Source organism: Plecotus auritus (genome assembly GCF_963455305.1).
Source record: "Plecotus auritus genome assembly, chromosome: 6".
Classification (NCBI taxonomy): Eukaryota; Metazoa; Chordata; class Mammalia; order Chiroptera; family Vespertilionidae; genus Plecotus; species Plecotus auritus.
The window spans coordinates 35,844,466-35,864,639 of NC_137773.1; the positions used below are offsets into that span (position 1 = coordinate 35,844,466).

At 41.8% G+C, this 20,174-nt stretch overlaps 1 protein-coding gene across 1 annotated transcript; it reads left to right on the plus strand.

Moving 5' to 3' along the window:
• Positions 1-673: 673 nt before the first annotated feature.
• On the plus strand, positions 674-17,235 carry LOC308250001 (keratinocyte-associated transmembrane protein 2). Its single transcript, XM_080672210.1, has 3 exons — positions 674-838; positions 13,282-13,811; positions 15,768-17,235. Exons 1-3 carry the CDS (start codon positions 700-702, stop codon positions 15,897-15,899), a joined length of 801 nt encoding a protein of 266 aa, XP_080528336.1. The 5' UTR covers positions 674-699; the 3' UTR covers positions 15,900-17,235.
• Positions 17,236-20,174: the final 2,939 nt, after the last annotated feature.

Sequence of the window (20,174 nt, forward strand, 5' to 3'; positions counted from 1 at the left end):
ATTTAAAAAGTAATAGGAGCTTATTGCAGGAAATGTGGAAGCTCTTTGCACCTCTATTTCTTAGCCCACTTCCCGGCTTTTCCTCCATAATACCTTTTCTGTTGTATACAGTGTATATTTTACACTATAGTCTCCCTCACAAGAAAATAAACACAATAGTAGGGTTTTGTTCTGTTCACTGCTGTATACTGAAATATGGAGAGGTCTAAATGTTTGTGGAAGTGGTAAATGATTATGGGTAAAGATAAAAAGTAAAAGCATTTTCCTATAATTCCACCCAGCCATTGCCACTGTTAACATTTGTTTCCTTCGCCTTTGGGAGGGAATAGGCAGTTACCTTCCTTTAGGGATCAGTCTATGTGACATAGCTGCCTCCTCCATTCACAGACGTTTTAAAACACTTTTATTAGCTGTGCGGTATCCCATCATGCGGGAGGCAGGGAGAGACTCGCTCCACACCCTCCTCACACCTTACACACCTGCTCCTTAACCCGCAGCCGAGTTGGGGGGGGAGGGGAAGGGGCTCCCCTTTGCCCCAGCTCCCACCACTCTTCCTCCTTATTTCCCTTTCTAGAGCCGGCTCCAGGCTGCAACGTCACCACGCTGGGACGTAGGGGCTCCGGGCCTTGACGCCTTACGCAGGGTCTGACGTCACGACGTAGAGCCTAGCTACCGCGCAGGTTCCGGGCAGAGTCCGTTATGGCCGCTGTCGCCCTGAGGAGAATGAGTGGGGCTGTGCATGCGAAGCTGCCGCCCAGACCCGGCACCCAGGTCCCCGCGGGTTTGGAGCGGCCGCTGGTCTTGACGCTCCTGCTTGCGTGCGCCACAGTGACCAGTGGTAAAGGGGCGCGGGGGCGGGGCGGTTGCGGGAGACCCGGGGACCCGGGCGCGGGCTGGGAGACTGGCGGAGCCAGGGGAAGGGCGCTTCCGAGAATCCGCGGTCTAGATGGGACGGGGGCTCAGCTGGTCCGAGGAGAGGGTGGCTGTCTGAAGGGGTCTATGGAAGTGGGGTCTCTGCGAGGCCTGAGAGGTGCTGACCCGGGGAGCAGGGGGCGGGGTGTGTGAATGGGCGGGGAGCGGGGAGTGGTGGTGTGGTCTGGAGTCTGCAAGAATGGGTTGCCAGCGGGAATGGTGGTGGTGGGGAGTGTCTCCAGGGGAGGGTATAGAAGAGGAGGCGGAGGAGACAGGTGCTGAGGCGATGGCCGAGGTTAGGAGCTGTGGTGTCTACACAGGGTCCCAAGGTGGTGGTGGTGGGGGCACCCCGGGGTCTAGCAGGACCAAGGTGGGCAGGAGCCGTGACCGGACTGAGCTGATGGAGTATTTCAGAGGGCAAAAGTGAAGGGGAAAGAGCGGTCTTCGGGTACTGGTATCTGTGAGGTCTGGTTCTGTGTTTGGTAAAGAACCAGAATACAGGGGCTTGGGAAGAGGAGAGGAGTCCGGGACAAGCGAGAGTCTTTGTAAACATGGCCCCTTCCCTGTGTCCTGGGTTAACAGGACAATCCTGCTTTATTTTAATGGATCCATAGGATTTAAGTACTTCATTTAAAATTTTTTATTATTTTTATTTGAGGCAAAATTGACATATAACATTATATTAGTTCCAGGTGTACAACATAGTGATTCGATATTTGTATACACTGCAAACTGAACACCACACGAAGTCTAGTTACTATATGTTCTCATACATAGTTAAATGTTTTTATCTTGTAATGAGAACTTTTAAAATGTACTCTTAATAACTTTCAATACAGTATTATTAGCCATAGTCACCATGCTGTACATCACATCCCTGTGACTTATTTTATAACTGGAAATTTGTACCTTTTGACTCCCTTTACCAATCCTTTGCACTCCCCTCCACAAACTATCAATCTGCTCTTTGTATCTATGAGTTTGGCCTTTGCCTTTGTCTTGTTTTGATTTGTTTTGTGTTTTAAGATTCCACATATAAGTGAAATCATATGTTATTTGTCTTTCTCTGCATAGTGCCCTCAAGGTCCATACATGCTGTCCCAAATGGCAAGATTCCATTCTTTTTTTATGGCTAACATTCCATGTTTATATGTCTAGCATCCTTATTCATTCATCCATTGATGGGTACTTCCATCGTTCCCATATTTTGACTGTTGTAAATAATGCTGCATGATTAAGTACTGATTTTCTTAGAAATGTTACATCGTGAATCAAGCTACTGAAGGCTTCATTGAGAAATGAGGAAATCTGTAAACCAGGGCCTGAGGCCTGGGGGGGAACAAATCCACTAATAAGAACTTACAATGATTAAGCAGTATTTTTTGTAGTAGTTCCCTTTTTCTTTCAGGCCAAGAAACAATCCTGCTTTTCTCCCTAAATCTTTTTGAGTTTTCAGGTGAAAAATAGTGTGAAAGGGATAGTGTTCTAGGACAACTGGACACCCCAACCCCCAGAAGTGTTTGTAAGTCTTTAGGGAAGGACAGTGGTCCATTTTCCCAAGGCCCTTTCATCATTAGTAAAATATAATGAGGGTTTCCCTGGCAGATGCAGATAGTTGTGCTCTGAAATCACTTAAGTACCATGATTGTTTTGATCATTTAGTCATCTAAGAAAAAACTGACATCTAAACATTTACATTTGTTGCTGGAATGCTTAAGATATATGGCAAGTAACTGTAGTTTCAGAAACAACTTTCCCCCCTAAGAGATAGTTGGAAATCTTGTGAGGGGCAGTGTCGAGAAGTAAGGTGTCCTTTGTGTAGGTTTTTATTTATTAGAGCCCCAACACTATTGCTCCAACTATATTGGGACATCTCAGGGATTTTTTTTCTTTTTTTAATTCTCTTTCTCTCCCTCTCCATACACACACATATACACACTTTAAATTCAAATTATCCCCTACTGAAAATAAATGAAACTAACATATATGCTTTTAATAGGGAAGCAGCTCGATTGCAGTATAGTGTAGCATTTATAAAGCTTTAGCTAAATACTAGTGTTTTTATAAACATGCCTAATGGTAAAGTGATTTCAAAGTATTACTCTTGTAATAACAAAATTAAAGTCTAGATAGAATGTATTGAGTTCCAAACTTCAAGTAAGCACAGGAAATTAGAAAGTTACCACATCAGATTTATTTAAACTTATTCCATATTAGGTTTCTTAAAATTTCAATGCTTGGATATATTCTTGGCAATTGGTAAGATTTTTTAAGTTTTATGTTTTTCTTTTTGATAAGGTCTAAAATATTAATATAAGCATTGTTTTGGATCAATGGGTGGATGATCACTTTATGACCAAGTCTTGCCATGCAATTTCAAAAGTGTCTGCTTTTTACATTTGTCCCCAAATGATCATCTAACTTTAACGTGTAATGTATTTAAATTTTTAAGGTAAAGTGTGTGAATGAATTCTCAAGGTCCTCTGCATTCTTGTTTGAAAAATGTTGATATAGTTTATTTTTCTGTTTTTAAAAATTATTATTTTTAGTGGTAGTCTTATTTATTTATTTATTTATTTATTTATTTATTTATTTAGAGAGAAATATATTTATTGTTCCACTTATGTATTCACTAGAGGCCCATTGCACGAAGAGATTCGTGCAATAGGTCTTCCTTCCCTTGGCTTCCAGCACTGGTTTTTCCTCCAGCACCAGGGACCCAGGCCTTCGCTCTGGCCAGAGTCTGCCGCCTTTGCTGCAGACTCTGGCCAGAGTCTGCCTTCTTCGTCTTTGCTGCAGGCTCTGGCCAGGCTCTGGCCGGAGTCTGCCATCTTCGCTGCAGACTCAGTCCGGAGTCTGCAGTCTTCGTCTTTGCTGTGGCCCGAGTGCCACTCCTGTAGATCCCTTTGCCCCCCGCCCTCCCTCTCATAGCAGGCATCCTGCCCCACCTGGCCGCTCCGTATCTGGAGCAGCTGGGCAGCTGCCATCTCTGTCCTTCTAATTTGCATATTCCCTCCTGATTGGCTGGTGGGCATAGCGGAGTGATGGTCAATTTGCATCTTTCTCTTTTATTAGTGTAGATTCATTGGTTAGAGAGAGAGAGGGGGGGTTATTGTTACACTTATTTATTCATTCATTGGTTGCTTCTTGCATATGCCTTGATCAGGGATTGGGCCCATATCCTTGGCATATTGGGACAACAGTCTAACCAACTGAATTACTGGCAGGATGATATAGTTTATTTTAAGCAGTTTTTAAGAGGGACTAGTAGAAGAGAATTAAATTTAGGAAGCTTTATTTTTAAAATGTTAAATTTTAACTAGAGAGGTAATACCAAATAGGAAAGGGTAGAAATGGAACATTTAGAAGTCTAAAGTAATATATATGTTTGTAGAAGCTCAACAATTAAACCCATACAGTCAGAATTATCACTTTGTTATGAATGCTCTTCTTATTTAATTGGATCAACTATTTTGAAGGAGTGGAAGTCTAGGAGGTTGATCTAATTTGCATAAAATGTTTTAGATGAGTTCTTAGTTTGTTTTCTTGTGTATTACAAATTTTTAGTCCTTGAACAATACCTATTAATTCTCCTCCTACTTGGTGCTAGGTATTGGAGTCACAACAACATATAGGGTGACAATGGAGATATCCTTAGAAGAATGAGTGAGATTTTGCCTGGCTGAGAAATCTGGGAAAGGTTTTTCAGAGGGTACAATCAGTACAAAGATGCATCTTGGGGAGTGGTGTGATGAGAGTTGGGTCAAGAATGTGGTCACTAAATATTCAGTGCCTGCTATCTGTTAAGTAGGCAGTGGGGACAGAGCCTATCTAATAAAAGAGTAATATGCAAATTAACTGTCACTCTGCGACAAAATGGCGACGCCCATAGCCACAAGATGGCGGTGCCAAGTCCTCTCAACCCTGCTGGAGTCACCCAGTCTCAGGGAGGGCTGCCGCTGAGAGCCGGCAGTGTAAGTGGCCTGGCGGAATGCTGTCCAGAGGTCCTCCTGACCCTTTATAAAAAAAACCAAATTCACTCCCCATGGAGTGATCCCACACACACAAACCTGCAGCCTTGGGTCTTAGCCTTGGAGGCGCCTGTACCCCCATGGAGTAATCCCCTCCCAGCAGCTGCCTGGGGTCTCAGCCTGGGAGGGGCGCCACCCCCACGGAGCGATCCCCTCCCAGCGGCAGCCTGGGGTTTCAGCCTGGGAGGGGCGCCACCCCCACGGAGCGATCCCCTCCCAACGGCAGCCTGGGGTCTCAACCACTGAGTCACACCAGCCAGGCAGATAGAGAGGAATCTTAAATGTTTCTTTTTTAAAAAATATATTTTATTGATTTTTTACAGAGAGGAAGGGGAAGGGATAGAGAGCTAGAAACATCTATGAGAGCGATACATCGATCAGCTGCCTCCTGCACACTCCCCACTGGGTATGTGCCCCCAACCAAGGTACATGCCCTTGACCGGAATCGAACCTGGGACCCTTGAGTCTGCAGGCCGACGCTCCATCCACTGAGCCAAACCAGTTAGGGCTGTCCAATATGTTAAAGAAAAATCCTATCTAATAAAGAGGGAATATGCAGGAGAGGGCATTTGGGGGTGACCGGGCTGCCAGGGGAGGGCAGTTGGGGACGATTGGGCCGGCAGGGGAGCAGTTAGGCATCGATTAGACTGGCAGGGGAGTGGTTAGGGGGTGATCAGGCTGGCAGGCAGAAGCGGTTAGGGGCAATCAGGCAGGCAGGCGAGCAGTTGGGAGCCAGCAGTCCCGGATTGTGAAAGGGATGTCTGACAGCCTGTTTAGGCCTGATCCCACAGGGGTCCTAGATTGGAGAGGGTGCAGGTTGGGCTGAGGGACATCCCCTCAGTGCACGAATTTTGTGCACCGGGCCTCTAGTGGTAGATAATGAGATTGAAATAATGGAACCAGATCATGTAGGATCTTGTGGTCTATTATTAAGGCTTAGATTATTTTTGAGAGAATATAATATTTTTTTCCAAACACAGTTTACAATCAGTATTATTTTGTATTAGTTACAGGTGTACAACATAGTGGTTAGACAATCATATACTTTACAAAGTGATGCCCCTGATATTTCCAGGACCCATCTGGCACCATACATAGTTATTACACTACTAGAGGCTTAGTGCACAAATTCGTGCACCAGTGGGGTCCCTCGGCTGGGCCAAAACTGGCTCTCTGACATCCCCTGAGGGGTCCTGGATTGTGAGAGGGTGCATGCCAGGTTGAGGGACCCCACCAGTGCATGATCGGGGCCGGGGAGGGACGCGGGAGGTTGGCCAGCCAGGGAGGAACAGCAGGAGGGCTCCAGGGAGTGTCCGGCCCATCTTTTTCAGTCCTGATTGGCCTGACCCTAGCAGCAAGCTAACCTACTGGTCAGAGTGTCTGCCCCCTGGTGGTCAGTGCACATCATAGCAATTGGTTGACTGTCTGCCCCCTGGTGGTCAGTGCATGTCATAGCGAGCTGTTGAGCGGCCTTAGCATATCATTAGCATATTACGCTTTGATTGGTTGAATGGACGACCAGACACTTAGCATATTAGGCTTTTATCATATAGGATTATTGACTATACTCTATGCTGTGCTAGGAGAGCTCCCAGAGGATTTAACAGAGGAGTAACACTATCCTAGTTAAGTTTGTACACGATGACTCTGCTGTTGTGGAGAGTGGACAGTAGGGGTTAGGGTAGAAGCAGGCAGATCATTTAGAAGGCCACTTCAGTAATCCACATGAGATGATGGTGGCTTGGACTAGGCAGTAGCAGTGGAGGGGTGAAAAGTCTTCAAATTCTGCATATATTTTGAAGGTAGAGTAACAGATTGGATGTAGGTATTAAGAAAATGACGATTCCAAGGTTTTTGGTTTGAGTAACTATAAAAATGGAGTTGCCATTAACCAAGAGGGAAACTGTAGTTAGAACAACTTTCTGTTTTTTCTTTTTGGAGTGGGAAGTAAAAATGCATTTTTAAATTAAACTTTTAATTTTGAAGTAATTGTAGATTCACTTGCAGTTGTAAGAAGTAATGCAGAGTTCCTGTGTAACCATTTACCCAGTTTTCCCCATTGGTAATATCTTGCAAGACTGTAGTATAATATCACAGTCAGCATACTGACATTGATACAGTCAAGATACGGAGTATTTTCATCGCCATAAGGACCTCTTGTGTTGCCCTTTACAGTCCCCCCACTTCCCTTCTATCCACACTCTCTCCTGAAATCCTGGCAGTTTGTTTTTTAGTTTTATTATTTTGTCATTTTGAGAATGTGATATAAATGGAATCAGATGGTATATAATTTTTTGGGATTGGCTTTTTCACCTAGTGTAATTTTTTGGAGATTCATCCAGGTTGTTTCACATGTCAATAGTTTGTTCCTTTTTATTGCTGAATAATATTCTATGTATGGATGTGTACTACACTTTGTTTAACTGTTCATCTGTTGAGGGACATCTGTGTTGTTTCCAGTTTTTGGCTATTATGAATAAAGCTGTTATAAACATTCAGATTTTTGTGTGAACATAGGTTTTTATTTCTCTGGGATAAATGCCCAGGAGTGCAATTGTTGGGTTATATGATAGTTGCACATTTATTTTTTAAGAAATTGCCAAACTGTTTTCTGGCATAGCTGTTCTATTTTACATTACCACCAGCAATATGTGAGTTGCATCCTTGCCAGCATTTGGTATTGTCTTGTGTGTGTGTTTTTTTTAAGGGCTCATAGTTTTAATGTTTTTATTGATTTTAGAGAAGAAGAGAGAGAGAGTTAGGGAGAGAGAGAGAAAGCTGGGGGAAAGGGTAGAGAGAGAGAGAGAGAGAGGAAGAGAGAAAGAGAGGGAGGGAGAGGAACAGGAGAGAGAGAGAGAAAGAAATATTGATGTGAGAGGCAAACATCAATCAGTTGTCTCCCGTACACACCCTGACTGGGGACTGAACCTATAACCTGGACATGTGCTCTGACTGGGAATTGAACTGCTCTGACCTTTTGGTGTATGGGATAATGCTCAACCAACTGAGCCACATTGGTCAGGGCATATATTACTGTTTTCTATTTGCTAATATTTTGTTTATTTTTAAAAATATATTTTCATTGATTTCAGAGAGGAAGGGAGAGAGAGAGAGAGAGAGAGAGACAGAAACATCAATGATGAGAGAGAATCATTGATCAGCTGCCTCCTGTACGTCCCCTACTGGGATCGAACCTGCAACCCGGGCAACTTGAGCATGTGCCCTGACCAGGAATGGAACCATGACCTCCTGGTTCATAGGTCAACGCTCAACCACTGAGCCACACCAGCCAGGCTATTTGCTAATATTTTGTTAAGAATTTTTACATCCATATTCATGAAAGATACCAGTGTTTAGTTTTCTTTTTCTGTAGTATCTTTGGTTTTGATATCAGGATGATAATATTAGTTTCATAAAATACACTGAGAAATATTCCCTCCTCTTCTATTCTATGAAAGAGATTGTGTAGAACTGGTGTTCTTTTTTTAAATAATATGTTTTTTTGATTTCAGAGAAGAAGGGGCGAGAGAGAGAAACATCAATCATGAGAGAGAATCATTGATTGGCTGCCTCCTGCACAGCCCCCACTGGGGATCGAGCCCACAACCCGGCATGTGCCCTTGACTGGAATCGAACCTGGGACCCTTTAGTCTGCAGGCTGACGCTCTTATCCTCTGAGCCAAACCAGTGAGGGCTGGTGTTAATTCTTTAAACGTTTGGTAGGATTTGCTAGTGAGCCATCTGGGCCAAGAGATTTATTTTTGGAGAGTTTTAAAATCAAGAATTTATTTTTTTATTTATTTTTATTTTTTAAATATATTTTATTGATTTTTTACAGAGAGGAAAGGAGAGGTATAGAGAGTTAGAAACATCGATGTGAGAGAAACATCGATTCAGCTGCCTCTTGCACACTCCCTACTGGGGATGTGCCCACAACCAAGGTACATGCCCTTGTCCGGAATCGAACCTGGGACCCTTCAGTCCGCAGGCTGACGCTCTATCCACTGAGCCAAACCAGTTAGGGCTAAAATCAAGAATTTAATTTTAATAGTTATAGAGCTCTTCAAATAATGTATTTCATATTGGGTGAGCTGTGGTAGTTTGTGTTTTTAAAACTCTGGTCTTACTTTAACTTTCTTTTACTTGGCTTTTTAAAAAATCCTCATCCGAGGATATTTTTCCATTGATTTTTAGAGTGGAAGAGAGAGGGAAAGACAGAATTATTGATGTGAGAGAAACACATTGATTGGTTACCTCCTGCATTAGCCCCAACCAGGGCTCAGGCTGGGGAGAAGCCTGCAACTGAGGTACGTGGCCTTGACCAGAATCGAACATGGCATCCTTCCATCCTCAGGCTGATGCTCTATCCACTGAGCCAAAAGGACTAGGGCTCTTTTACTTGGCTTTTTATGACTTTGCACTGGCAGGGAGGGGAGGGTTGCTGCACATTACTGCCATATACTAGATAGAGATAGAAATCTCCATTTGTTACTTCTGGGCAAGGGTGGGAATTCTGGCTCCCCTCATGGTCTCCACTGACATAATGTGGGGGTGGCCTGGTTACTACTTGACTCTTCTTGGGCCTCCTCTGACACCATCCCATTTGAAGGGGCAGGGACACCTTGTTACAGGCTGGGGAGGGTGGAAATGTAGGCTCCCCACATGGCCTTTGCTGGTGTGGATGTGAGTGGTATTTGCCTGGAGTAGAGCAGCCATTGTCTAAAAGCTTTCTTTCTTGGTAGGCTATGTCTCTTGATTTAGTTAGAGAGAGCAGGCTTTTTGTGGAGCCCTTTCTGTCTGTACCCCTTGGTGTTTCCAGGTTGCTGCCTTCTTCAGTTCCAAGTTTGCAACACCTGAGATTTAAAAAAAAAATCAGGGAAGTCACCACTGGGTCATTTCTCAGGTCCTAAGGTCTCTAACTGCTTTGCTTATTCTGTCCACCTTGCAGAGTCTTCTTGTGTTATGTTATATATATTATGCAGGATTTTAGTTGTGTTTAGAGGGAGGAACAGGGAAAAGTATGTTTACTCCATCTTCCTGGAGGCGAAAATCATGATTCATTTGGAACATTACTTTGAAGGTCAGACATCTAAGAGGAGATTTCAAGTAGGCCATTGGATTTATGAGTCTAGAGTTCTGGTAGTTCATGGAAGTTCTCTTCTAATCACTGCATTTTTCTCAGACAAGTTAGGAAGTGATAACATCAGTTGAAAGTGAGCACAACAGAGAAGGTGTTGGAAGTTTGAGGTTAGGAAAATGTGAATGGTCTCCTAAGGGAGCAGGAGGGTGGATGGACTAGGAAAATATGGTGTAATTGCCAACAGCATTACATGTACACCTGAATTTTTGGCATTAAATTTAAAATGACAAAAACAATGGCATGGTTGTACACTTATTTTTAGTCATGCTCAGCTGCTTGGTGCAAATGGGGACTAGACAGAGAGTTTGATTTAACTTGGGATATAGCCTCACCATGTAAGTGGGACAAAGTGAGCAAGGGGGGAGGAAATTAGAGGTATACGTGAGAGGGATGATGTCTGACCATAGAATTGAATCTGGGTAAAGAGGGATGAGAGTGTATTGGGCGAGGGAGTAAAAAGGTGGTAGGTTCATAGAATTATGGTCCTGATGGATTCAGAATATCAGGGAATGAATTCAAAGGATAGGAGGTCATGTCAGTGGTTGGGATGCATGAAGTTGAGATTCTGGAAGAGTTGTGATGATAGATAATGATCATGGGAATGAGAAGTTAAGGGCTGCCTAATCAGAAGAGAGGAGGGTCAAGGTTTTTGAAATCAAGACAGGAGTATTTGGGTAGAGTGAACTCGAGCCAGAAGCTAAAATCATTGAGAATTAGGGATCCTAATGGGGAGTTTGTGGACAAAGGTTAGTGGGTGATAGCTGATGACAAGGAGAATCAAGGCTGGGGACATTTAGGAAAGGAAATGGGAGAATGGTCTGGAAGGGGCTCCACCCCTTCTCCAGTACAAGAATGTGGGAGAAAAAAGAGCTATTAATTAAAAAGGCTGCAGGAAAGTATGGGAGTTTCAGGTTTCAGTTAAACAAGAAAGTGAAAGATGATAGAAAGGATTTGCTGGTGAGTGACTGTATTCTAGAGTGCATGGTGGAGGGTTTGTGGACATGGAGGGGCTGGGAGATGGGGACAAATTATAATAATTCCCACCCCTGTCAGCTTGTGTCCCTTTAAATATACATGACTATTCCAAAAGTCAAGCATAGAAAAATAAAAATTTAAAAAGTCAAGTTTAGTTTGTTGGTTTCCAGCTTTACAAATTTCTTTTAAAACATGTTTCCCCACACTTTGTCAGGAAAATGAAATATATCAGAGAAATAGCAATTTGTAAATTCCTGAATCAACCAAGTTGAGGTGATAAATGTCAAAATTCTTTAAAGAAATTCCTATTAATAGTTTTCTGAATAACTATTTAGTCTTATGTAGTATCTGTTGAACAACTTCAAGAATATCCATTATACTTTTATAGTCCCTGTTTATTTTTTCTAGTGAAAAATTCAAGGAACCAACTGTTGCAATTGCTATAGGAGAGTTTTACTAATTTTTTTACTAATTTACTAAATTATTTTTTCTGAGAGTCTATTCAGTCCATTTTTTTTTCTATTCAAAGTGTATGTCAACTATGATACACAAGCCAGAGTGTATTCACATAGACCAGTGGTTCTCAACCTTTCTAATGCCGCGACCCTTTAATACAGTTCCTCATGTTGTGGTGACCCCCAACCATAAAATTATTTTAGTTGCTACTTCATAACTGTAATTTTGCTACTGTTAATCGTAATGTAAATATCTGTGTTTTCCGATGGTCTTAGGCTCTATAGCAGCGGTTCTCAACCTAGCAGGGTGGCCTAAGACCATCGGAAAACACAGATATTTACATTACGATTCATAACAGTAGCAAAATTACAGTTATGAAATAGCAACGAAAATAATTTTATGGTTGGGGGTCACCACAACATGAGGAACTGTATTAAAGGGTCGCGGCATTAGAAAGGTTGAGAACCACTGAATAGACGAAGAGTTGGCTATTAGGTTGCTCATTTGTGTTCAGGCACAGCTGCTTTTGCAAAACCCAAGAATGATTTGGTTTAATCTTAGCCCTGTAAAATATTTTTCTTTACTGTGATAGACTTAAAAATATTATGTATTTTTAAATCTCAAGTGACATTTTAAAATATTTTTAAAAAAGTGTAATTGATATTCTTTAAGTTGTTCAATAGATACTACATTAGATTGTAAGTTAGAAACTGCTAAATTTCAGCAGGTATGCCTCTGAACTTTTGGTATGTAGACTTACTGATGTAAATAATTTAACTTTTACTTTAGTAAATCATGCTGAGTTAAGAGCTGTTTGTATTTGGTGTCATTCCTGTATCCAGATTGCCTTCTTTAATCTTTAAAGTAGTTTAGTTCACACTTTGTTTTTAAGCTCCAGTTTCCAGTTCTTTTCCTTTAGGAGTTTTCCCTTCTTCCTAAGAATACTTTTTTTTTTTTTTTAAATTTGGGAGGTGGGTATCTGTCAGTTCTAGTAGTACTTAGAAATGCTGTCTACATTAGTTTCCCTTGAATTTGTTGTACTGCGTGGAAAGTACTTAAGTTCAGCCCTGGCAGTGTGGTTCAGTTATCGAGCAACGTCCTGTACACTGAAAGATTGCTAGTTAGATTCCTGGTCAGGGCACATGCACAGGTTGCAGGTTTGGTCCCTGGTCGTGGTGTGTGTGGAGGCAACCAATTGATGTTTCTATTTCACATAAAAGTTTCTTTCTCTCTCTCCCTCCCTCCTCTCTCTATAAAATCAATAAAAACATATTAAAAAAATAAAAAGTACTTACGTTCAAATTTCTTATATAGTTTGTGACCTACTTGAGCAAGGATCAGCCTCTGTTTTTTCTGTTCTGGGCATGGGGTGGGGTCTGGCTGGGCAAAGATACTGAAGTCCAACCCCTGTGTGAAGTGAAAACAGAGGAGAAGGGTGAGAGCTGTGTGTGGACTTCGTTTGCCCTTGTGACCTAAAGTCAAACTCCTCTTTATTCTTTCTTTTTTTCTTCTATTGGCAGGCTAGGTCTTCTTTGTTGCTTAAGTTGTTACTGTCTGGCAAGGCAATTGTTATCTGATGAATAATTGACCTAAGAAGAAAACTGATTGCTGCCTATTGAGACTTAGGTATTAACTAATTCTCAAGAGCAAGATAATAGGAATTTAGCAAAGAGAAATGCTTAGTGAAAAATTTAGGTTAATATGCTTCTAGCTTAATGGATATAAAGTTAGAGCTTTCATTTAGTGTTCTTTATTCACTTACTTTAGCTCTACCACTGAATGATTCACGGAACCAGACTGTACTCACGAAAGATGTTTCTACTCCAAATATGAGTGCTGTTTTAATACATGAAGAACAAACCAAACCTTCTGTTTCCCAAATCAGCACCACTCTCCCTCCCACAACTAGTACAGAGAAAAGTGGAAGGGCATCTGTCCCCCCTCATCCCTCACCTACTGCTACTCTGTCCCAAGAGGAAGCTGATAACAATGAAGATCCTAGCATAGAAGAGGAGGATCTTCTCACACTGAATAGTTCTCCGTCCACCGCCAAAGATACTCTGGACAATGGAGATTATGGAGAACCAGACTATGACTGGACCACCAACCCCAGGGATGATGAGTCCAGCGAGGCGTTGGAAGAAAAAAGGGGCTACATGGAAATTGAACAGTCCGTGAGATCTTTTAAGAGCCCATCCTCAAATATAGAAGAGGAAGATAGCCATTTCTTTTTTCATCTTATTATTTTTGCTTTTTGCATTGCTGTTGTTTATATTACATATCACAACAAAAGGAAGGTAAGTTTGGTTTTTTTAGCTCCTCTAGTTGTCCTTTAATATCTGAATCCTACTTCTTACTAATGCTTTTGGTGATTCAGGATTTTTTTCTTTAAGTCAAGTTTAAAATGGTAAATGATAGACATGCCTAATCAGTTTATAAATCTACGGTGTATTTTAACAACTATAGTCAGAATGTTTTATTACATGTGATTTTAAGAAAAGAAAATAATTATTAAAAAATTGATTTGAGGGGAGGGTAAAGGGGGGGAGAGAGAGAGAGAGAGAGAGAGAGAAACAGAAACATTGATTTGTTGTTTCACTTACTGATGTATATTTATTGGTTGCTTCTTGAATGTGCCCTGACCAGACCTGACCAGAGATTGAACTAACAGCCTTGACATATCGGGACATTGCTCTAACCAATTGAGCTACCTTGCCAGGGCCAAAACCCTGTGATTAAAAACAGTAAAAAGGTTTTATATCTTAATTTAGCATTGCTTTTTCAATGGGAATACTTGTGGAGAAAGATTGTTAATTTAGTACTTTTAATTAATTAAGCATTGAACTTAGTGATATTTTAATAACTTTTTTTCTCTGGTTGTAAAACTTCAGGGAATTCAGAAAATTCAGAAAAATATAGAAATGAAAATGTAGGCTACCACTCAAAGCTGAGCATTATTACCATTTGGGTATTTTTCTGGTCTGCAATTAGATATATATAATTCAGACATATATGTGTATGTTATACTTTTTAACTTTATTTTTTTGTATGTTATAATTTTTAAATGAATTTGATCTCATAAAGAGTTTTGTATTGTGCTTTCTACTTAACAAATCATGAGCATTTTCCATTATCATTAATATTCTTTAAAAACATGATTTAATAGCTACATATTTTATTTAGCTGTTTTCTAGTTGAACATTTAGATGACTTCCAATTTTTGGTTCAGAATTAATGTGATGAACATTTCTACACTGGAATTGGTTTGTTAGATTCCATGAGGCAAAGGGGGCATAAAGAGGACTGGATGGCCCTTGTGTCATCCTGTACACCAAAGGGAGGCAGGTTCAGTTTCTGGTCAGGGCACATACCTAGGATGCGGGTTTGATTCCAGTTGGGGCAAGGACAGGTGTGTACAGGAGGCAACTGATGGATGTTTCTTCAATGTTTCTCTCCCTCCCTTCTCCCTCTCCCCCTTCCTTCTTCTCTCTAAAAAATCAATAAACATATCCTCAGGTGAAGCTTAAAAAAAAAGAGAAAAAAAAAGAGGACTGGATAGATAATTTAGTTTGAGGGTACATTTTGGCACTCTTAGTCCCAGAGCTGAATAGTTAAGCTTTTCAAATTTTTTATTAAAGGGAGATCCAACACACAATGCCCTTTTTAATACTTATTGGTCAGGAAGTCTCAGATTTTGACTTTATTGTAACTTGCTATGTGATTCCTGGCAAGCCACCTTTCCCTTTGGGACCTTGATTTTTTTTTTTACCTGAGAAATGACAAAACTGGACCAGATAATGTCAAAATGCCTTCCATATATGAGAATCAGTGATTCTAAAATCCTTTTGGTTATTTGTGGTTTAGTGGTCTGTCACTAGCTTTGTAAATGCTTGTAGGTGGACAAAATTTTGAATGCCAGGGATATTCTATCCCCGTGTTTAATGTTGCGTCATCTCTATTATAAACACCTAAGGGACTTGTTAAACAGGTAGGTTCCTGGATTCCACCGCTAATTCATTTCTGAAGAGAGAGCCCAGGAATCTGTCTCTAACAAGCACTCTATGTACCATAAAATCTAAGAAGCACTGTCTGGCCTTGTTTACAAGATGGAAAACAAAATAGCCTTTTTACTGTTGTTGATATTTTACTTTTTGTATTTGGGAACCTAGGAAAGAGCTATTTCACTTGTTATAAAAACTTTTAGCATCTCCATTTTTTCTTTTGTATGTCTAATTTATTTTGTCTTATTCCAGATTTTCCTTCTGGTTCAAAGCAGGAAATGGCGTGATGGTCTTTGTTCCAAAACAGTGGAATATCATCGTCTAGACCAGAATGTTAATGAGGCAATGCCTTCTCTGAAGATTACCAATGATTATATTTTTTAAAGCAGTGTGATTTGAGTTTGCTTATTATGTAATATTATTTGCTTGACTTTTTATATGATATCGTGAAGATTTTTGCCATAGGCAATTGATATTAAATGAGAGGTGGGTCTCTCTTTATTTTGCCTTGGTGCTTTGGAAATTAAATGTCACAAACAAGGAGTATATAATTTTTTTATCTACACTTTCAGAGGTGAATTCAGTCAGGTGTCTAAAATGTGGAGCTAAGCATTACCTTTTATTGTTTTAGATTTCTTTATTGTACTTCTGGAAGTATTAGTGATGCTACTTTTAAAAAAGATCCAAAACTTGTAACTAAATTCTAACATATCTGGTACTGTTGATTCAGATCTCTTCCTGACATCCAAATACTTTTTTAAAAGCACATTTCTTTGTGCTCCCAAACTGTAATCTACAAGGATGTATGTAATAATACATACATAGGTTTGCATATAGGTAACATTTTTCTTCTCCAGGAAAATTGCTTTGGATATTTTTGGATAATTTAAACATAATTTAAGATAATAATATTACTTAATCTGACCACAATTTTAGCTCAGTTAATAAATGTTTCTAGAAATTCTGGCAGTAGAGACGCTGCAGTTTGCAGTGGACAAAGGTAACATGTTACAGAGATAACACTTTTTGATTAGAATTACTGAATTAAATTTAGAGGTAGAAATTGTGGTAAAATAATAAATACATGTACAATTGCTTTTAGTTAGCAATTGATTATAGCACGGGTTCCTCCAAGCTTTCAAGTAGGGGGCAGAGTTTAAAATTATATCAGATTTTTTCATATTGTTTATTATAGTAAGTTTGAATAAGTTTTTGGGGCCATTATTGCTTAAGTAATATATCTAGGCCTTTCAAATTAAAATTAAACCTGAATGAAGTTGTATACATAAAGAATATATGTGTACACTGATGTTTCCTCCCACTGTATTTTTTTTAACCGCAACTGGAAACTAATACTGAATTTTATTTTAGGCTACCATAAAGAATTGATCAATGTGTAAATATGTAATTTGAACCATGGTTGACTTACAAGTGTCAATACCAACTTTTTAGAACATATAACCCCTAATGTACGTCTAACGCCCACTCACAAAGCCCCGGTGAGCGAGTGGGCCTGTGCTTTGTGTAGAGATGGGAGGAGAAGGGCAGTCCATCATTTCTCTTGGTGGACGATTTACGGTCCTAATCAGGAAGGGAAGCACAATGGAAATACACCTGGACTGTTTTATTGCAGTAATTTTTTTCATATCTGAAATTGTATTATTTAATATTTTGAATAAGATTTTAAAAAATAAATGGCAAAGATATCAACCCATGATTTTATAAGTGTGTTTCATTTTAATGATGGCATGGGTCCTTCATTTGGTTGGTCACAGAGGGTTAGTGCTGTGTCTGGGGGGAAGCTAAACTGACTAGCTTGCTTTTGTACTCTTTTTTAAAAAAAATACATTTTTATTGATTTCAGAGAGGAAGGGAGAGGGAGAGAGAGATAGAAACATCAATGATGAGAGAGAATCATTGATCGACTGCATCCTGCATGCACCCCCCTGGGGATCGAGCATTGCTCCATTTAACAGTAGAACTCTGCCTCTACGAATTCCACTTAACTTCTAAATCCTACTTTAGGTCCAATTTACCACAAAGTACTGAAGTTGGATTGTAAAGAAAAGTAAAGCAGCTAAATCAATGTGTGCTTTCTAGCATGCTGGCCTCCCTGTTGTTTCCCTGTTGAAGGCACCCCTATCCTGAGGATCATCCCTCCTTAGTGGATCTAGGGTTGTGGGGTTCTTCCTGATGGCACAGTCTTTGCTACTCAAGTCCCATGCTAAAATCAAGTAGCCTCTGATTTTTAGAAAGTGCATTGATTAAAAATGCTCCCAGAGTCTTGCGAGGCACCTGAGCTGTTGGTCTATAAATATGTAGTCTAATTCTACCAAGGTCTGGGACCTAGAACTGCATGCAGGATGTGGTGAGTTACCTTTATCTGAATGATCACATTCCCACGTGAACCTAAAGCCCACATTAATTGTGGGATCTCACCCTTCCCCCAAATCCAGGTTCCCATCAGAGCAGCTGCTGCCTATGAGGCAGAGGGAGTGGAGAAGACTACTGCTCTCAGAACTGCCAAAGTGTTTCAGCCTTCTCTCTGGCGTCTCTGGCTGACTGCCTTTTGCCCTGTCTGGTCTGGTGGTGCAAGTTTACCTCCCTTATGGGTTCTGTAGTGAGCAGTCTCATCCTTCCCAGCAGAGGTTCTAGAGGTTAAAAGTATTGCGAGGGCCAGGTGTCTTCCAAGGGAACAGAAAAGGAGGCTGTCCTGCGGTTTGAGGTCAGGCTGTAGCTGGATTGTGTTCACCTGTATTTACTTACTTTGACAGGAGGGGAAGTTGCTGGGGCAGATTCTGGAAATGGAGCTGGGGCCATTTCTGACTGTTATCTCAGTAGCTCTGTGCAGTAGTGACCTATTGTCTAGGGCCCAGTGGTCGGCAAACTCATTAGTCAGCAGAGCCAAATATCAACAGTACAACGATTGAAATTTCTTTTGAGAGCCAAATTTTTTAAACTTAAACTTCTTCTAACGCCACTTCTTCAAAATAGACTCGCCCAGGCCGTGGTATTTTGTGGAAGAGCCACACTCAAGGGGCCAAAGAGCCGCATGTGGCTCGCGAGCCGCAGTTTGCTGACCACGGGTCTAGGTTACTGAAGTGACTCTAGGAAGCCTGATTTTTGGACCAGTAAGTAGCAGCTTCTACCCCATGAACCCCAAGCCCACCTGTCTTCCAGCTGCTTCCTAAGGAGTCCCAGAGCCTTTGGCCACTGTGATGACGCTCCAGATTTAAAAGCCTTGCTCCTTGGAAGCCTTTCTGTACATAGCACCCTAATATGTCAGCTCTGAAACCCTATGCTGCTTTCTCTCACAACCCTTACACTGCCGCATTGCTCTGCTGGGAAATCCAGAGATGCCATGTTCTGGGAATCCTTTACTTTCTGCATGCCTCTCTCATAGGCCCTTTGTGCTTCTCTCCCAGGCCACCCCTTTGCATGTGGATTGGACAGCACTCCCGTCTGAGAGACTTGCAGTAGGTTAGAGCTGAGGCGGGCCCTGGAATCAGACAGGTCTGGGTTGGATTCTCACTCTGGGCCTGACCTCTAGGCTCAGAGTCCTCCCCACACTGTTTTGCAGCCTCCAGGGAGAGGCCAAATACATTTCCTGATCTCCTTGGGAGTGATGAAGTCTGGAGTCTTGAAAGCTAAGTGGAATATTCTAGGCTTTGCTGGGGCACATGGTGCACCTAACTTTGTTCTAGAACAGTGGTCGGCAAACTCATTAGTCAACAGAGCCAAATATCAACAGTACAACGATTGAAATTTCTTTTGAGAGCCAAATTTTTTAAACTTCTTCTAACGCCACTTCTTCAAAATAGACTCGCCCAGGCGAGTGGTATTTTGTGGAAGAGCCACACTCATGGGGCCAAAGAGCCGCATGTGGCTCACGAGCCGCAGTTGGCCGACCACGGTTCTAGGAAGACAGACCTGGTGAGAAATGGAGGGGAAGGGGGAGTGTGGGGTGAGGTCAAGGCCTGACAACCTTGGTCTGAGCTTTGTGTTCCTATCAGCCTTCCACCTTGTAAAAGCTCACAGGCTTGTCAGGAAGAGAAAATGGATTTGTTTGTGAAAGGACTTTGTGTATGTCACTGACCACAGAAGAGCCAGCTCAAACCTCAGGCCCACCAAGGAGTGAGAGCTCAAGGGAGCTGCTCAGGGGATGCCCCCAGGCCTGGGACTGCCTTCCTGGCTCCCCCAGGGCTCCCTTGATGCGCAGCTTATCAGAGTTGGGTTTACCCTGAACCATCCAGGCATGGACAGCCTGCGAGGTGACAGATGGAGCTTCCTTGGAGCCTTCCAATCCCATTCTCCATTCCCCATTCTCATCCTTTCCCTGAAACAAGGCCAAAGGGTCCTTCCCATCATGCTGTGGGCTGTTTCCTAGAGGCAGTGGGACCCAGGACTCTAAAGAGAGCTACATTTAGGCTACTTAGCATGCCTGAGCTAATGGGCTCGCTCCTCCGGGGGAGCAAGGACAGAGGCAGGGCTCAGGTTCAGGTGTTCACATTCTGCCATTACCGCAGCATTGCATTAAAAGCAAAACACCTGGGCTCCTTTCCCTCAGGCTCTGTGCTGCGAGCTAAGGGTGGCAGCAAGTCAGCACAGACTCTCTCCATGGTGCCCACTGTCAGGCCGAGAAAAAGAATGAAGCAATCA

Coding starts and splice junctions, on each gene's coding strand:
- LOC308250001 (XM_080672210.1), top strand. CDS start 700: ATGGCCGCTGTCGCCCTGAGGAGAATGAGTGGGGCTGTGCATGCGAAG. Junction 839..13,281: donor GTGCGCCACAGTGACCAGTG/GTAAAGGGGCGC, acceptor CACTTACTTTAG/CTCTACCACTGAATGATTCA. Junction 13,812..15,767: donor CATATCACAACAAAAGGAAG/GTAAGTTTGGTT, acceptor GTCTTATTCCAG/ATTTTCCTTCTGGTTCAAAG.